This window comes from Paramisgurnus dabryanus, chromosome 1, assembly GCF_030506205.2.
Source record: "Paramisgurnus dabryanus chromosome 1, PD_genome_1.1, whole genome shotgun sequence".
Classification (NCBI taxonomy): Eukaryota; Metazoa; Chordata; class Actinopteri; order Cypriniformes; family Cobitidae; genus Paramisgurnus; species Paramisgurnus dabryanus.
The window spans coordinates 27,635,236-27,653,960 of NC_133337.1; the positions used below are offsets into that span (position 1 = coordinate 27,635,236).

General features: G+C 38.8%; 2 protein-coding genes across 5 annotated transcripts in view; one reads left to right on the top strand and one right to left on the bottom strand.

Annotated features, from left to right (window-relative positions):
* prmt8b (protein arginine methyltransferase 8b) lies at positions 1 to 14,288 on the top strand. Its single transcript, XM_065289919.2, has 10 exons — positions 1 to 650; positions 1,506 to 1,757; positions 2,816 to 2,971; positions 3,207 to 3,270; positions 6,439 to 6,581; positions 6,931 to 7,018; positions 7,395 to 7,510; positions 9,733 to 9,883; positions 12,631 to 12,752; positions 12,869 to 14,288. Exons 1-10 carry the CDS (start codon positions 582 to 584, stop codon positions 12,950 to 12,952), a joined length of 1,245 nt encoding a protein of 414 aa, XP_065145991.1. The 5' UTR covers positions 1 to 581; the 3' UTR covers positions 12,953 to 14,288.
* Positions 13,190 to 18,725, bottom strand: part of cracr2ab (calcium release activated channel regulator 2Ab) — an 18,872-nt gene continuing 13,336 nt past the window's right edge. For all 4 annotated transcript variants that reach the window (XM_065285078.2, XM_073814379.1, XM_065285077.2 and 1 more), the window contains exons 14-18: positions 18,344 to 18,482; positions 17,600 to 17,681; positions 17,224 to 17,440; positions 16,991 to 17,067; positions 13,190 to 14,403 (exon numbers count right to left, since the gene is read on the bottom strand). In XM_065285078.2, the coding sequence (XP_065141150.2) occupies positions 14,319 to 14,403; positions 16,991 to 17,067; positions 17,224 to 17,440; positions 17,600 to 17,681; positions 18,344 to 18,482 (600 nt within the window). In that variant the 3' untranslated portion in view covers positions 13,190 to 14,318. The remainder of the gene's footprint in view (positions 14,404 to 16,990; positions 17,068 to 17,223; positions 17,441 to 17,599; positions 17,682 to 18,343; positions 18,483 to 18,725) is intronic.

Here is an 18,725-nt window from a genome sequence, read left to right on the forward strand (position 1 = left end):
ATGAACCAGTTCTGCACTCGCTGCATTTGGGTCCACATGCAAGCCCAGTCTCTCTTAACTCCAGGAGAAGCGCAACTTTACGCGTTAACCAAACGCAACTTGACTGACCACACAGACGCAGGTGGACAATGCATTTCTTTGAAATGTTAAGGACTAAGAATAGTGAATAGAAACTTTTTTTAAGCCGGACAATAGAGAAGCGGGAAATTAAAGATGCTTTCTTATCTGTCCGGCTCAAGGTAACGCGTGGATGCGGGCGCATCGTGGCTCAACTGGTCCCCAAGTGGCGCTTTTTAGGACCTGTCCATAACTTTTGCGCGATGGACGAACGGTTTTCTTTCCGTATGAATCTAAAGCATGATTTTAGGGGAATATTTAAGACGTCCTTATGACAGTTCCCTATTCGTTTTATTTAGCAATTTATTGTTTATTACGCAAAGCATTGCACATCAAGAAATGAGTCTTTAGTGTGCAAAACGAATACTGCTTAGCCTATTAAATATATGCTAAAAGTTCTGCAGGACATTCAGCGAGAGCACTGACACAGTTTTGCGTTTATCGAGTTAATCCCGTGGGCTCGTATGGGACTGAGGCACTCATCGCGGTGCCTGCTGCTGCGGAGAAAGATGGCGGAGGCGGAGAGCTCGGAGGTAAGTGAAAGATTTCATAAATCATACAGAATAACATCAATACAAGTCCAGACACGTAACAATAATCATATAATCGCATTAAAATCGCCCTTGATTAATTTGATCCACGCGTGCATTTGCTGTTTTAATGAAATGCTGGTTTGGAGGTCAGAGAAATCTGTGTCCGACTGTATGCAGACTAAAGCATGCAAATACCTTAGCAATGCAAAACAAGCAAGGTCCTAAACGAATAAATCCTCCACCAAACCAACAACATATATTCATATTAAGATATTGTAAATGCGCAAAGTGCATTTGCTCAGATCACTCAATCTTATCCAGACAATCGAGGCAAGGACGCGATAAATGTTTTAAAAAAATGTAATGTGAGAAAACTGCAATATAGTTACTGGATACTACAAAGTAAGGCACGTGTTTGCTAAATAACCTTTTGTTTTAATGTGGTTTATGAATAATCGCGTGATCGCTGTCCGTGGTGCTGCAGTATTTTGTGCGCCCCCGATTTGGTTATTCACCTTTGCATACCTGAGCATTTAATCTGTAGATGGTCTTTCACTAAATATTCTGCAGTATGCACTAAATCTTATTAATTATCGAGTTGTGTTGGACTCTGTGTCTTAGTTTGTACCCTGCTGAAGATGGTTTCCATAATAAATACTATTATGAACCATCAGCTGTTAACCATTAAAATCATTACACAATGTATTTATGTAGTGTGTTTGGGTCTTTTTCCAGTATAGGATTTAATGGTGTCCCATCCACCAGATATAAGAAGCCAAGCATTACCAGTAAATACCATTAAATTGTTTCTATAATTTGTTAAGCGTTCGCTTTTTGCTTTCCTGTCTTCACCAGCACCGCCAACATAAGCAACAGCAGCAAAAGCAACGCATTTCCAGCGTACCCTCATCTCAATCCCTTCAACCGTCTTCACTACCAAAGCCGGTGACCTCCGTTCACCATGTTCCTCACCCTCCACACACGCCGCATGTCTCCGCGCTCTCAGCCTGTCCGGGCCGAGGCAAGATGGCCAAGTTGCTCAACCCAGAGGAGATGACTTCACGAGACTACTACTTCGACTCCTACGCCCACTTTGGGATTCATGAGGTAACTGTGAGTCCAAATTCAAGGTACAATAGTGCAACACCCAAGGTTGCTGAGATGGTTTGCTGTTTAAACTGTAAACTGGGTATTGGAAAAGTTGCTTGAATATAGTGCTCCTGTATATGTCAGTGATAGAGCATTGTGTTTGTAATGCACTGTAAGCCACTTTGGATAAAAGCATCTGCTGAATGCATAAATAAATGCATGTAATTTAAGTTCAAAATATACTACATATACATTTATGCATTTATCCAAAGCAACCTACAGTGCATTTAAGCACTTAGTGTATTTAAGTATTTATACATGTTATCAGCATGTGTGTTCCCTGAGAATCAAACCCACTGCCCTCATGCAATGCTCTACCAATTGAGTACCACGTTCTTTTATCATATGTGGCCAACCATAAAAACTAACTTTAATGTGTCACTGAAACCAGTCATCTTCATACCTCAGTGAACTCAGAGAAGAACCTTGTGCTCCTCTCACATTTGGAGACAGGAGGGTCAAATTGGATCAGTCTGCAGATAATAGGACGGTTCTTGATAACACAGATGAAAAGGGTCAAGGGGAAGATGAAGAAAGAGAGTAAGGAAGAGCGAATAAGAGCGAGCGGGTGGTTGGAAAGATGTGTATCAGTTAATCCCAGCAGGCTAAATGAAGACCTGTCTCTATAAAAAGACTCTGCATTGTGTCCTATATATTGTCCTCCATAGCACGGTCCAACCGAATAGGTCTGGATATGGGAGGAAATGAAGGGACAGAATGAATAGTACGCCTATTCTTAGAACTTCAAATCTGAAGGGACCTCACATTCACCAGTGCGGTCAAATTGATTCAAATATCTTAATTTAAACCTTAAACAAATGCACAACTGGGTTAGCAGCGCAAAAGGTTGAGGGGTTCGAACCTGGGAACACACGTGCTGATAAAACCAAATGCATAAATAAACCCCACATTTGTCTATCACTGTTATTGCACAATACCAATTTATTTCTCTCATTATCCAATCAGTTGTAGGACCCTGACATGTACAGTAACATTATTTTGTATGCCCCCAACAGGAGATGCTAAAGGATGAGATCAGGACACTAACCTACAGAAACTCCATGTATCATAATAAACACATCTTTAAGGATAAGATTGTGTTAGATGTGGGCAGTGGAACAGGAATCCTCTCCATGTTCGCCGCCAAGGCGGGTGCCAAGCATGTCTATGGGGTGAGGATGCAAATTACTCAGTATAAGCATGTTGCATACAACAGCGTTGAGGACAACAAGACACTGTTATTGACGAAATGTACACACAAATAGTGCACACGTATGTGCACACAAACTGAGGTAGAGAGTTAAGTGACATCACATCCTGTCAATGTGTGAGATTAATGGAGGATGCATTGCATGGTAGAGAATATAGAATAAGGCAGTCTAAGCTAAACATTGTTTTATTTTGCAGATCGAATGCTCCAGTATATCAGAGTATTCTGAGAAAATTATCAAAGCGAATCACCTGGACAATGGTAAGATGTACAATCTGCTTTATCTAATGCACAAATCAACATTGAGAAGTTGAAAGCTCCCTGTTTGTTCACCCTGAGCTGGGGAAAGTGTGATACATTTTCCTGTTGGCAATTCTAGCGTATGAAACAGGAAATATAGTCACTTCCTGTTGCTTGTGGTGTGATGGCAGAAGTTGTTGTTTGGGCATCCACAGCAACCCTCATTTACACTGCGAGTGAGAAGCCCGAGTCTGTGTAAGAGAGGAGTCACACAAAACACATGCACAGTAATTGGAAATTGGCAAAATGGCAACATGCCTTTGATGGTGAGAATGGGAGAGGGGGAGGAAAAAAAAGAGAGAGAGAGAAAGGAAATAATGTAATGAAGAAAGCTTGGAAACATTGAACTTGCAAGGTGAATCTCACAATTTGTTATCAAAATGACAAAATGTATGCATAAGAAAATTAATCTATTTGATGCTAGCTTTAAGACATTTAACTCTTTTCCCGCCATTGACGAATTATTTCGTCAATTAAGAGAAAATATTTCCCTGCCAATGGCAAGTTTTTTGGTAATGAGTAATTCCACTATTATCCAATATACAGTATACCCAATTTATAAAAAAAACAAATTTAATTAATTTTATACTCTGTGTATGTTTTGATAATCATTCTGAATCAGATCTTTAACAAAAGTCCTTTACAAAAATGCAATTATTTCAGCTTTTTGCTCAAAATTTGGCATTTTTGAAGAAACCTACCCATATTTAAAAAGTTACTAAAAGAAAACAAATGAAGAAAGGATTAATCTTTTATCATGTTTTGTTTGTTTGTTTGAAAAATTTCCTGGAAGGCATTATGTGAAACTTTTGTGAGAAATCACACGGGCAACTTTAAAAAAGAGGCTGGCAGGGAATGAGTTAAGCACATTGTGACCCATAGCAAAATAAGTCGCAATGACATTTTTTCAAAAATTAGTTATTTCTCTATTAAAAACCCTTCAAAATGATGTATAATTTGACAAAACTGACAAAATATGACAGAGCTACATGTGTGAGTAAAAGATTTTTGAGGGTTCAAAAACAAAATCACCGTATCCATACTTTAAAATAACTGGTCAAACTAATAGATTTAGCCCAAAAAATATCTATAGGAAAAATATTATGTTCAACTTTTTTCTTTCTTTTATTGTTTGATTGACATTGAGACAGACAGAGCTTTAAGATCTACTGTAATGCAAGGATCTAATATAATCTTACACATCAGATACTTTCCCCAACAGTTAATCAAATGTTTATTTAATACATAACAGATTATATCTGGATGAATTCTTGTCAAAACAGATATTTTTAAAACTGCAATAGTGTATTTGTGTATATATCAGGGTCGGAGTCACGCGTACGATTTGCATCTGTCAGTCAGCGCGAGGAAGATCATTTTCATGTCTTGTCGCTCTTAATAACTCTTTTAACATCAAGCAAGTCCTGCACTTTATTTTTTAATTCCTGCATTTTTTTTAAACCAAAACTAAAATGTCAGACACGCAAGTGGATGCACGCATCTTTGTATTAGATTAAACATTTAGGATGGAACAACTCTCGGAAAACATACAAATAAATGTAGATATTTAATGACTATTTAGAGCATTGGGATCACTATATGAGGGCTTAAAGGAATAGTCTACTCATTTTCAATATTAAAATATGTTATTACCTTAACTAAGAAGAGTTGATACATCCCTCTATCATCTTAGTGCGTGCACGTAAGCGCTGGAGCGACCCTGCGACACTTCGATAGCATTTAGCTTAGCCCCATTCATTCAATGGTACCACTCAGAGATAAAGTTAGAAGTGACCAAACACATCAACGTTTTTCCTATTTAAAACGAGTAGTTATACGAGCAAGTTTGGTGGTACAAAATAAAACGTAGTGCTTTTCTAAGTGGATTTAAAAGAGGAACTATATTGTATGGCGGAACAGCACTTTTGGGAGTACTTCGATTCGGCGCAGTAACACCCTCCCTCTCCCATTATGAGAGGGAGAAGGGGAGCGGATTTTTCAGGCGAGTCGAAGTACTCCCAAAAGTGCTATTCCGCCATACAATATAGTTCCTCTTTTATCTATGAGTGGTACCATTGAATGAATGGGGCTAAGCTAAATGCTATCGAAGTGTCGCAGCGCGCCCCAGCGCTTACGTGCACGCACACGCACACAGAAGAGTGTGCACGCACACTCTTCTTAGTTAAGGTAATAACATATTTTAATATTGAAAATGAGTAGACTATTCCTTTAATGTACTTATTTTTACGAAAATCTCAATTTCAACCAAAATCGACATTTATACTTGCCTGTAGCTCAAAATTATACTTTGCGCATTCAGACTCATTTTGCCAGCACGGGTCAAAATTTTTCACCAAATTTAGATTAACAAATGCATTCTGGTGTTTTCTCTTTAGGTTTGTGATTCCCATGGTTATTTTTATCAGACGGTTGTTACTGTAAGAACTATTACAGTAAAAATCAACTATACCACAATGAGCAATAAATAGATAACATTAAGGTACAATCAGGATAAATTAAAAGCAACTCATACTACCATAATGTAAAATACTTTTTAAACACAATTTGAGTAATGTATCCTTATTTAATTTACATGACAGTAATAGGAATAAAGATTTTATTTACGATTTGCATTGCGGTAATTGGATCGGGTGATATCCTTAATATTTAAATCATTCAACTATTATAAAATTACATTTACATTAATGCTTTTGGCAGAAACATTTATCTAAAATGTTGTTCACTGGGAATCAAACTTATGACCTTCAAGATCAAGCTCTACCAATAGGCTTTATGCCCAGCTGCACTACTTCCTGTACTTCAGCCAGCTCCTTGTTTCCTGTCTGCCATTATTGGACAAACTGATTAATCCAGGTGTGCGTGACCTCAGTAGTCACAACAACAATAATCCAACACACCTGGATTAATCAGTTTGTCCAATAATGGCAGACAGAAAACAAGGAGCTGGCTGAAGTTCAGGAAGTAGTGCAGCTGGGCATAAAGCCTATTGAGCTAAAGGAACATGCAGAAAAATAATAATTTATTACTACAATGCAAATAGATTTTGGGGTAAAGTGTGACCTGTGCATGATTATATAACATAAGTTTCACTATCCCTCAATCTTGCAGTTATTACCATCATTAAAGGGAAGGTGGAAGAGACGGAGCTGCCGGTGGATCAGGTGGACATCATCATTTCAGAGTGGATGGGTTACTGTCTCTTTTATGAGTCTATGTTGAAGACAGTCATCTACGCCAGGGACAAATGGCTGGTGAGTTTCTGTGGGTGGACCGTATTTGTGTTTTTCAAGGTTCATGTCTGACTCATTAAAATGTGAAGCACATGTCCGTGCTGAAAATGATCGTTTCTAATGGGAATGAGTGCCTAGGCCTTGGGCTGCTGATTGACGTCTCTTGAATGCAAATTTTACTGAAGCGGACACGTGGCGTGTTAGAGATTTTTATGGAACTATTGTGTTAATGCCAACGCATCTTTTCATCCTACGGATATTGTTGTGGTGCGCTGAACGGGATGGAGATGAGAAAATGATGTGACGAATATGACAGAAATGTGATATGCGAAGGTTACATACATAGATTTTCTTTCCTATCGTGTTTCAGAAGCCCGGAGGCTTCATGTTTCCAGACAGAGCAACTCTGTATGTCGTCGCCATTGAAGACCGTCAATACAAAGACTTTAAAATCCACTGTGAGTATGCAACTGTGCGCTCTTACTGACATGAGCTCACTACAGGTGCTGTATTGAATGAACATTTATCATTTATCTCTTTCTTTCAATGCATTGTGTCTTGATCAGTGTCATAGTGTAATCCCACGCTTTTATTTTGCTAAAAACAAAAATTCCTTGGGTTTTATTACTCCCCCGCAGCTCTCTTTTCTCCATCTTTCTCTCTTATTGTTTTGAAGGGGAGCGTGAGATTCACCTAACATTCATGCGAGGGGATGTAATCAAATGTTGCCAGACACCGAGGAGGCATGCGTCTATTTTAGGCAGAGAACTGGTTAATAATGCACTTTTATAGGCATGCAAGTTTTATAATGTCTTTAAACTGCATTGCCTGCAGGGTGGGAGAACGTCTACGGTTTTGATATGACGTGCATTCGTAACGTCGCGATGATGGAGCCGCTGGTGGATGTAGTGGATCCCAAACAAGTCGTGACCAGCTCTTGCCTCATTAAGGTAAGCGTGTGTGTGCACAAGATCTGATCTGAATCACGCAAACTGACTGTGATAGGCTGATCTGAAACACATGTAGCGTAGGCGTTACATAACAGAGTGATTCTCAGGAAAGAGACGCACGATAGCAGCGTGATATGTGTCTTCATCTTGACACCATGTATCTTTCTATTATATCAGCCAAAATATATGATTCCTCATGGGATATAATGCTAATAATATGTGAATGTGGCTTACAAATATACATTTGGCAGTTCCTTTGATCCAGAGCTAATTACATTGGATTGGGGGTTAACATCTATAGCATCATTCACATCATGACTTCTAGTTACACTTTAGGAACCCAACATGTTCTTGAAAATGTGACAAAGCAGAAAAGAGATCCAGTATATATATATATATATATATATATATATATATATATATATATATATATATATATAATTAGATAGATAGATAGATAGATAGATAGAGCGCCGCCGCTCCCACCACGCACATCACGCGCTGTGCGTAGGGCACCAAGTGCTGAGGGGCCACAAAAATAGCCTAATGAAAAAAATATAATGCCGATATTATTTAATTAGCCTATAGAAATATTATAAGGCACTTTTTAGCCCTGTATATGTAACAAAAAGGGTAAACGATATAATTTAATTGCTTTATTCTCAAAAGTATGCCCCCCTCGCCTTGGATGGTCCGCGCAACCAAACATACAACACCATATTTAAAGAATGATCATGTGACTTTTACGCACGTCAGGTGACCTGTAAATGCAAAAAAAAGGGTTTCCATTGAAGTTTTGATATATATTTATTTTTTGAATTCGCTGACACCACCTCACTATAAGTGTAAAAACGTTTTCGTGAAATCCATTGGGCGTATTTTCAATTCGCAATTTCGCTATTTGCAGGCTAATGAAAACGCAGCTAGTGATTACAAGGTGTTTGGTTTTATTTATTTTACGTCTATTAATGTCTATTTATATTATTTTAAATGTTTATAAAATTTTCACTATCTGGGTTTTCATCCTAACGTAAAGTGAATCTTTTCAAAATTCGCAAAAAAAGAAAAGCAAACAAATGCGAATTAGGTGCGTTTTCATTAAGTTGTTCGAACGAATGATGGTGGTTTTGATAACCAACAGTAAACAAAACAAGGCACGCTTAGAACATTAAGACAGGACTGCATGTAATCACGATGGGGCAAGTTATTAAATTATTAGGAGTGCAGCTCGTAATTGTCAAACTGAATGCTGTGCACAGAAGAAGGAATGCAGCATTTTGATGCAGGTGCTAGCAGCAAGGGCATTACGACAATGTCGAGCCCCATATATGGTAAAGACAACTCCAGTGGAAACAGCTAGATGGTCAGTCCCGTGGGTTTAAGGTTTGCTACGTCAAAATGTATTCATCATATGCATTTCCATCTCCCATCATTCACATTTACTCTTTTTCGCAAATGTCAAAAACCACCTCAAGCTGGCGTAAAAACTTTTTGCAAATAAATGGATTTTTACCTGAAATTTGTCATTTCCATCGCTCCTTTTGATGCGATACTTTAAAATCATGGTGATTGAAAGATGGCTCCTGACAGCCAAAATTTTGCCTCGTTTTAGCCTAGATGTCTGGGCTGTGGTTGGATGGCTATTACACATCTTTTAAACGCAAAATTGCTTTCTGGGGAATGACAAGGAAAAAGAGCAAAAGTGCCACCGGCAAATAAAGGAAGACAAACATAGAAAGAAGGATAGAAAGAAAGAGCTGCGCTTTCAATGAAAGTCACCTGAGGGTTAGAAAGCTTTGAAAAGAAGAACGATTTTTAATCTCATTGTTAGCTTCACTAAATGTAATGTAGAGTTGAGCGAATGAAAGAAAAAAAGCTGGCACAGATCTGCAGTTTGCCCGGAGAATAATAAAGATCTTTGTTCACCGAAGTGAATATCCGTGACCAACACTATGGATTCCTCATATAAACCCAACAATACACTCTTTGAAACCGGATACGTAGTGGTTTAAGGATAAATGACGGAAATCACATTATACTCTGTGAGGTTAACAAAAACCAGTTTAGCATTCCAAAATGAAGCTTAAAATGATCTCACATGCATTCATGCGTGAAGTGTTATGGGTAAATTTGACTAATAAAAAGCTGCCAAGAATGCCAAGCAATCTCTATGCCAAGGAATAAAGTGTGCACACTTTGATCATGACTTTTCTCTTTTTTAGGAAGTGGACATCTACACAGTAAAGACTGAAGATCTGACCTTTACCTCGGCCTTTTGCCTGCAGATTCAGAGGAACGATTATGTTCACGCCCTTGTGACTTACTTCAACATTGAGTTCACCAAGTGTCACAAAAAGACCGGCTTTTCAACAGGTTCAATCTCAATGCTATTGAAACATTATGATTTCTTATACTGTATATACACCACCAGTCAACAACTTGGACACTTTTGACTGATCTGTTATGATATTAACCCTGGAGAACCCAAGAATCTTCTCTTAGCATCAATTAACATTGGCCAAATTTGACCAGTGGGTTCTCCAAGGTTAAAATCTTTTTGATCTAAAGGCTTATGCTTAAAGGTGCAATGTTGGACATAACTATATTATCAGTGGTGTATAAAGACCTTACATAATAAACGGTATTGTTTTTATTACTTTAGAATGAGCCGCTTTTATCTACATACACCGCGGTCCCCTTACATAAATGCCGCCGCCATGTTTCTGCAGTAGCCCTAATTCGTCCCTACACTAGCCCTGTCCCAAATGAAACACTTCATGTGAATTTCAGTCTCGTGGCCTGAAATTGCGCATGCTCGCTTTGTCTATGAGTCCGTACGGTGTCCAATCTGTCATTTTTACGTGTGCTCATCAGCCCCTTTTGCACCCTTGATCCAGCCTCCACACACTTTACCAACCCAGAAGTCCTTGCAAAAGAGCAATCTGACAACGGATGAAAGTAGTTCACTATTTCCGGCATATTTCGAGGTCCGGAGTGTGCCATTTGGGACAGGGCTGTTGTCTCAGAAGACAAAATGTTTGGCAGGTGCTGTAGCTTCTCTTTGCATTTCGAAATTGAGGGGTGAGCTGTGGACTGAGCCGTTGATTGTAATTCACAATCTCACCACTAGAAGCCACTAAAAACACACACTGGACCTTAAAATGCTTAAAACTGGTTTTGAATGAATGCAGACTATACCCAACATACATTTGTGACCATGCATGTGAAAACCAAGCAAAGGTATTTATGTTTCTATATAAAATCTTCCTACATAATGTAAAGATAATTCTGTAAAAATATAACCTTGATATTTTGAAATCAATAAGTGAAATCAAACTTTGATGCCCATAATCTCATCATTAGATTATAAAATTTAGCCTGGATTTCATTGTCAGTGTTGGGGAAAGTTACGCATTACAATATAAAGTTACTCCCCAAAAAAGTAACTAATTGCGTTACTTAGTTACTTTTTATGGAAAATAATACTTACATTACTTTTAAGTTACTTTTGCGTTACTTTTTCTTACTTGGCTGAGGCTTGATCTCTTTAAGGCCTTGCAGGTGTTTTTTTATGACTGAGAAGTTCTGCATTCAGAAACTGCATATTTCATCACAAAAAAGTCAAGGGGCTCTATCTTGCACCCAGCGCAATTGACTTTGTCCGTGACGCATGTATCATTCGTATTTTGCCCCGGCGCTCCCTGGGTGGTTCAGCGCAAAAAAAGAGGCGTGTTCCGGCGCAAACCATCCCTGATGCTATTTTGCAGTTTCAAAAAACAATTGCGCCACTGACCAGAAAAAAAAGTTTAAAGTCAGTGGCGCGTTGCGCGTTGTTCATTATGCTATTTTAAGGGCGCATGCTTGACCATAATGTATAGGGTGCACAACGCGCATACACTTTGCTTATCTAATCTACACAGATGCAACAGTTATTTTTGCAAATCATAAATTGTTACACTTAAAAATATTAATACACGAGATAAGGGGAATCATAGTGGTGAGCATTGTGGTGATAGTTTTTATTTATTCTCATGCAAATAACGATTAAAATATTTTCATAAGTTTGTTGTGTGGCTGTATTACGTTTATTTTATGTAAATAATAATTTAAATGTTTTCATAAGAAACCTTAATGTATATGAACTTGATTTGTTAGTCTACTTTGGGGTTGGACCTTGCGTTTCTTGGGTCTGATTTCAAAGCCCCCAAACCCTTTCAGCGGTGAGGGTGGATGCAGCGATGTCCTCTGCTGGCGTCAGGTCCTGAGGCAGATCCACCTCCCGTTACACGGCGTGCCCGATTTATGCTGGCAAGCTTGGGATTCCCCCGTACAAGGACGTCGGTCTCCTCGGCTGTGAACCGCTCCTGGCGTGCGCCTGGTAAATCCGTCATAATAATAGCAACCCGCCACGGAACTTGCGCCCTTGCGTTTAAAGGGAATGTTGGCTAGCGTTCTGATTGGTTTATTTGACGTTACGCCCAAACCACACCTATGAATAATGAACCTACTTCAGACCAACCCCTTATTGATTTGCGCCCGGCGCAAGAGTTATTTCTCACGCCGGGAAAATAGCAACAGCGCCCAAGATCCGCCCACAAACTCACTTGCGCGTTGCGCTTCGCACTTGCGTTTCAGATCGTTAAAATAGGGCCCAAGCTCTGGCCTGCCATCTCCGCTTCTGATTCAAACTTTTTCCGCTATGGCGCGCACCCCTAAGAGTGCGTAATTTACATGACTACGTTCAATTTAATTCAGTACATTATTTTTTATCAAATTAATTAAACTGAAAAGTAGCTTGCATTACTTTTTTAAAAAAGTAACTCAAACATTAATGTGTGCATTTATAAAGTAATGCGTTTTTTTTACTCGTTACTTCAGAAAAGTAATATTATTACATAATGCATGTTACTTGTAATGCGTTACCCCCAACACTGCATATTATTACAAATCTTACATTGCAATTATAATTTTTATTGGAAAGTAAAGTAAATAAAGCTGAAAAGTGGTCAACAGACACCTTTAATATTGTTTAAAAAGGCGTGTCCAAATGGTTGACTGGTAATGTAAAGTGAGGTATACTGATTATATACTAAATTATTTATGAACCAATTCTTTTTAAGCCCCCGATGCCCCCAGCACTCATTGGAAACAGACTGTATTTTATTTGGAGGATTACTTAACCGTGAGGAGAGGGGAAGAAATCCTGGGAAGCATTACTGTAAAACCCAACGAAAAGAATGAGGTAAGACCCTAAAAAAACGTGTAGGGTGCAATGTGAAAAACATCAGACAACATTTTTTAGAAAAACATTAGGATAACAATGTTAAAAAGAGACACTCAAAATTCGATTTCTTTCAGCGCGACTTGGATTTCACCTTCGAGCTCGATTTCAAAGGACAGCTCTGCGATGCGGCCATCTCTCACGACTACAAAATGCGGTAAAGGCCGAGAGTATCCCACGTCGGGCCAACGTTAGCTGTGGAGATTCAGCAGAGAACCAGACTGTGTTACCTCCTCTGCCTCTGTCTGGATTAGTGAGAACGAACCACATGGCTCTGATGATGTCATCAGTGCGAGTCCGGCACTTAAAGCAATAGCGTCATCACATCGTCACGTTACGAAACGTACACGCAGGATAGACTGTGAAAAAAAATCACTCTGAATGTAACCGATCATGACTTTGAGAATGTCCAAGTTTGCGTTTATTTGAGTTTTATAAGTAGAAAAGCATTACTGTTGACAGTAGATAAGATATAAAACAAAACCGCCTCATAGAAAAAAGGCTATTGATGTTGAAAAAAGCATGGGTGACATTTACAGTAAGAGCTACTGGTTGTTTTATGCTTTGCTTATTTATTGCTTTTATGTTAATATTGTGACCACTGCAATGTTTTTATTTATTGAGATTCACAGAGAGCAGCTAAATGATTTTAAATCATTCTTATCAATAGCAGGATATACCAGACTCTTTAATAATATTAAGATTTTAGATTTTGAATACGATCATCGGTTAAGTCTTCTTGATAAAAGATCACCTTATGCCACAAACAACCAGCTTAAAAAACAAAATATTTGCACTTAACATAGCAGAGCAGTTCAATTGAAGAAAAAGTCTGAACTGACCCTGCAAATATTTACTGATGTAATGATGTTAGGAAAATTTTAGGATGATTGTAGGAGACTACTGGAATGCCAAATAAATGGAAAATGACAAACAGTCGTATTTGCTCCTAACTTATTTTATGCCTTGTTTGGACAAATCAACCGTGTTTTTACATATTACAAGATCATTTAAATATACAATTTCATTAAATACATTTTCGACATTCATCTTACAGACTACCCAGCATGCAATAGCAGTCATTTCACCGTCTAGGTTAACTATAATCCAGCTACAAGTAACCCACTTGTAGCCAAAATAAAGTAGAATTTGGTAACGTTTTTGCCAAAATAACTTGTGAGATGTTTTGATTTATCAATAGTTAGACGTCTATTTAATTTTACTTACAGCCCATTTTTTGCCATGTTTGAGTCTAGACGTCTGTGTTTGGACAGCTGTTAGACGTCTTTTATACGCAAAATTGCTTGCTGGGTATTATTATCATAAATATTTATACAAAGATCTATTTGAATGTGGAGCAAAAGTTCTAATAGTCTACAGTATTTATTTTACATTTATACGCACACATCAGAAGAGCATGGATACTGAATGCACTTTAGGGCGTTTCTTTACACTTGACGTTTTTGATTTAAGTAAGATGAACACATCAGATATCCAGAGGTGTGTGTGTGAGTGTTTTTGTGGTCACTAGCAGCAGGATTTCCTCTTTAATGGCTGATTCACCAGACTGACGGTGTTGACCCAAACCTTGTCCTCCTGTTCTTTCAAGACCCTACAAACATATTCACAAGCATTAATAAAACGAAATATAAAAAACAACAACATACACCTACATTTAAGGTAAATTTAGTTGCTGTTATACCACGGAGCTGTTGAAGGCTTCATTCTGATTAGTTGATAGACATTCTAATAGTGCATTCACACCAGCCGCGGTAGAGGCGACAAAAACGCGCTATTCGCATATAGTTGGACGCTTGAACATTTTGAATTTACTCGCTTCATTTGCGTGTGAAAGCCGCACGTGAAATTCTAGTCATTTAAGACATTCACATGGAAATTCAAGTCATGGGAGGGGCTTCTGCGACTCTGCTCACTCCCTGTAATCACGTCACTCCTAGATCAAGCTTCTGATTGGTTAATGCGGCGCGAATATCCTGCAAATTTCAGATTTTTCAACTTACACGTTTCCCGTGGCAATGTTCAATTCACACGGAACGCGCGTCCATGCATTTCGCGCGGTCCGCGCCGTGCCTCCGCGTCTTTGCATTAACTTAAAGCCCGAGATACACTGCACGATTATGGGCTGTCCCATACGAAAAATTGCCATCGTTAAAAAATCGTTGCGATTTCTGTGATCGTGGCTCTTTATTTGGTGATCCTATGTTGTACAGCGAGAGAGGTTCTAAGATGGCCGTTTTCCCGGTCTTGCATCCAAAAATAGCCTACGATATTTTTCTGACAGTGTGAGAAATTCAGCATGATCACTGCACAGTGTGTTTGCTGCTACGACCTCCGCGCTGGTATTTGTTTACCGCTAGCGCATGCTGGTGACGTTAAAGTTTAAACAATCCATGTCGCACAGCGTTATTGATCTTATAAGGGTGCAAAAATCCTGAAGTGTATTCCAGGTTAAAGTGACACTTCACCCATTTGCATTATGTTTTGTATAGTTAGAACCCCAGTCATGTTTTTGAATGGTCATGCATCATTTCCTCAGTTGTTGCTGAGACAGGAGAAATACAGATTTCAGTGTTGCACTTCCTTCTTTCAATGATGTAAAAATCATCATTTTGCATCATTGAAAGAAGGAAGTCCAATATCTTTGTTAAGGGGGTTAGACTACAAACACCCCTTTTCTCAGTCAAATAGGCACCAAATTTGAAATGTATTTTACATTTTGACTACAAATATGACGCACTTTCAATAAAGATTAATGTGTCTATGGGTGAAATGCCCCTTTAACATGACAATCACTCGCGCTTGCCGCCTCTTTCGCGTCTGGTGTGAATGCCACATAAGTATGTGCTTTATTTTTCAATAAACGCACACCCCTATGAAGTAGTTCCGGTGTGTCGACCGCATTACAGTTTCATATCACTACACCAAGTTTAAACAGTTGATATTTTATAAAGCAATATCGCTCGAGTAGGAGTGTGATATAGCTCTATATCATAATGGCTGTGATTAGGCCAGAGACAGTGCTGGAGTGTCTTTAAAAGCATCTTTTGTGAGAAACTACTTTCTTTTACAACATACTTGAAGCTCACAATGACAGGTAACCCTTTCAGCCGTTTATTTTGAATGCATTAAATGTGCAGTGTGTAATTTTTAGAAGTATCTCTTGACAAAAATGCAAAATAATATACAAAATTATATTTTCAGGGGTGTATTAAGACCTTTTATAATGAACCGTTATGTTTTTATTACCTTAGAATGAGACGTTTTTATCTACATACAGAGGGTCCCCTAACATGGAAGTCGCCATTTTGTTCTGCCATGTTTCTACAGAAGCCCTTAACGGACAAACCTTTTTTACGAAGCTGTCTACAAAGATGACATTTTTGTCTGTTGGTGGCTACCGTAGCTTCTCTATGCATTTTAAATGCGATGGGTGAGCAGTTAACTGAGCCATTGGTTGCAACCTCGCCACTAAATGCCACTACAATTTACACACTGCACCTTTAACTCAATATATGTAATAGCCATTTCTCAATGTTTCTGGGCCACAAAATGTAGTTTTAAGATTAGTTTATGCAAGAATATATATTTATAATATTCAAATCTGCAGTGGATTAGTAAAGATAGCGCCTATATTGGCATAGAAAATTTTGAGTTCCAGGAGTGACCAGCAGGTGTCAGTGTTCGCTTACCCCACTGACCACAGACTCATCTTGGACACACCTGGCGAAAACTACCCTGGCGGAATGATACATAAACGATGCGACATGGTGAAGCTGTTACCGTGACGATACTGGTGGAATATCTCACGGCTATCAGCCAATCAGATTTGAGAACCAGAACTGTTGTGTAATTCGCATTTTGAAATGTGATTTTCACAAAAACATGTGGTTGGCAATATCTTATGCTCAGATCTAAGAACTATGCATTAGTCAAACTCCCCCCATATACAGTTAACTATAAATAGTTTGCATGATCAACAAAATAGATAACACAGACAGTCATAAGATGATCAAGCTCTGAACCTAAGAAGGAAACCGCAAACATTTCAGACAACATGTGAAAATCTTTGCAGCTGGTTAGCTGGCTCGCTTTTTAACATCTCTTTATGTAATTTGTAGCATGTGGCAGCTAAACACAATGTGACAACATTTGGTAACAGCTTGTTTTAATGTTCTTACCTGGCCAGATGTATCATGGCCTCAAGCACATTAGCTCCAGTATATGCACTGCACTCACTGAACAACAGATGCATTTCCTAACATCAACAGAAAGAAAGAAAAAGAGAGACTGTGATGTTATGCAATATTCACTCTTCATATTATTCAACACATTTGCACCATGCATGCATCTCTGCTACTGGGTGTCTGTGCATGATGATGTAAACGCTTTTTAAGATACGGTGCATGCAAACCTGAGCTAGCATCTCTGCGTCCTTCGTCTGCACCTCCCTCTCGTTTTCCATGTCCGATTTGTTTCCGAGGAGCATGACAGGAATGGGGTCACCCACCGCCTCCTGTATGCTTGCCAGCCAGGAGCGCACAGATTTGAAACTCCCCACCGCTGTGATGTCATAGATGACCACCACCCCATCTGCCTTGCGGAAAAACTGCTTGGTAATGCTGCGGTACCTGCAGGACGTGTGACGGCACATTTTTATTTAAACGCTTGATGGTTACGGTTTTAAAGTGGTAGATAAAGTCAAGATTGAGTTTATAGAAAGTATACAAGATGCTCAAACACAGTTCAGTTTATAATATAAATGAAATATGTGGATCAGGGGGTCTCACCTCTCTTGGCCTGCGGTGTCCCATAACTGAAGAGCCACGTAACTGTCTCCCAAATTCAATGTTCGTACACTGTAGTCAACGCCTGCTCGGCAAAACAGAGTTGAAATGTTTTATTCTTCATATTTTTTTGCATTGGCAATCACTTTTTCCTATTTAAACCACTTTGATTAATGCATCACTGTAGTAAAGTCTTAAGACCACAAGGGGGAGTGTTGAGTCACCATTCTCAGGTTTGCGCTTGTGTTTATGTTTTAAAAGGAATTTTAAGTGAAGGGATGGAGTTTGACATAATCTGCTGTGCAATGTGTACTGGAGCTCAAATCCAGGGATGTGTGACTTCTACATCCCTTTCATGTGATGCTGTATGCGGCTTAATCCTATAGCATACTGGGCTTTAGTTATCACACATTCAAACAAACAATACAGTGAAAATCCTCTTAAATAAAGTGCAAAGGTTCGACTCAAGATGGTAAAGGTTGTGTGCTCTGCTTTAGAGAGATGCACGTGAGAATAAAAGAGAAAAATAAGCAATTCATCTGTTGAATTGAATAAACCAAAAAGTATGACATAGATTAGATTTAAATCTGCAGAGGCCCCCTGGTTGATAAACAATGGTTTAGACGATCTTTAATGACTTTTTTTACGGAATGACTGTCACTAAATAAATGCATTCAAGGGTTTTTAGATGCAAATACATACAAAGACGTCTTCTGACACTAAACTAAAGAGAAATGAATGACTCACCCACAGTGGCAGAGGTGGCGGAGTGAAAGTGTCCATCACAGAAACGTCTCAGCACTGCCGTTTTACCCACGCTGGAGTTTCCCACCATAATCACTTTAAAGAGACGCTGAGGAACCACAGATCCACCTTCTGCATGACCCTATAGCCACATATAAACATAGTGTCATGTTCAAATTAATGTGACCCCGGCCCACAAAAAACATAATCATAAGTCATAAGTTGCACGGGTATATGTGTAGCAATAGCCAACTATACATCGTACACTCTTAAAACGAATGTGTTAAAATAACACATCTTGTGTCTAGTTAAGGACAACACATCTAGTGTGTTGTCCATAACTTAACACATCTCTGTGTTATTTTTGGAACAACACACCTTGTGT

Excerpts from the sequence above, each read along its gene's own strand:
- prmt8b (XM_065289919.2), top strand. The coding sequence starts at position 582 with ATGGGACTGAGGCACTCATCGCGGTGCCTGCTGCTGCGGAGAAAGATG. Across the intron at positions 1,758-2,815 it reads CCCACTTTGGGATTCATGAG|GAGATGCTAAAGGATGAGAT; the intron begins GTAACTGTGAGT and ends TGCCCCCAACAG. Across the intron at positions 9,884-12,630 it reads AAAGACCGGCTTTTCAACAG|CCCCCGATGCCCCCAGCACT; the intron begins GTTCAATCTCAA and ends ATTCTTTTTAAG.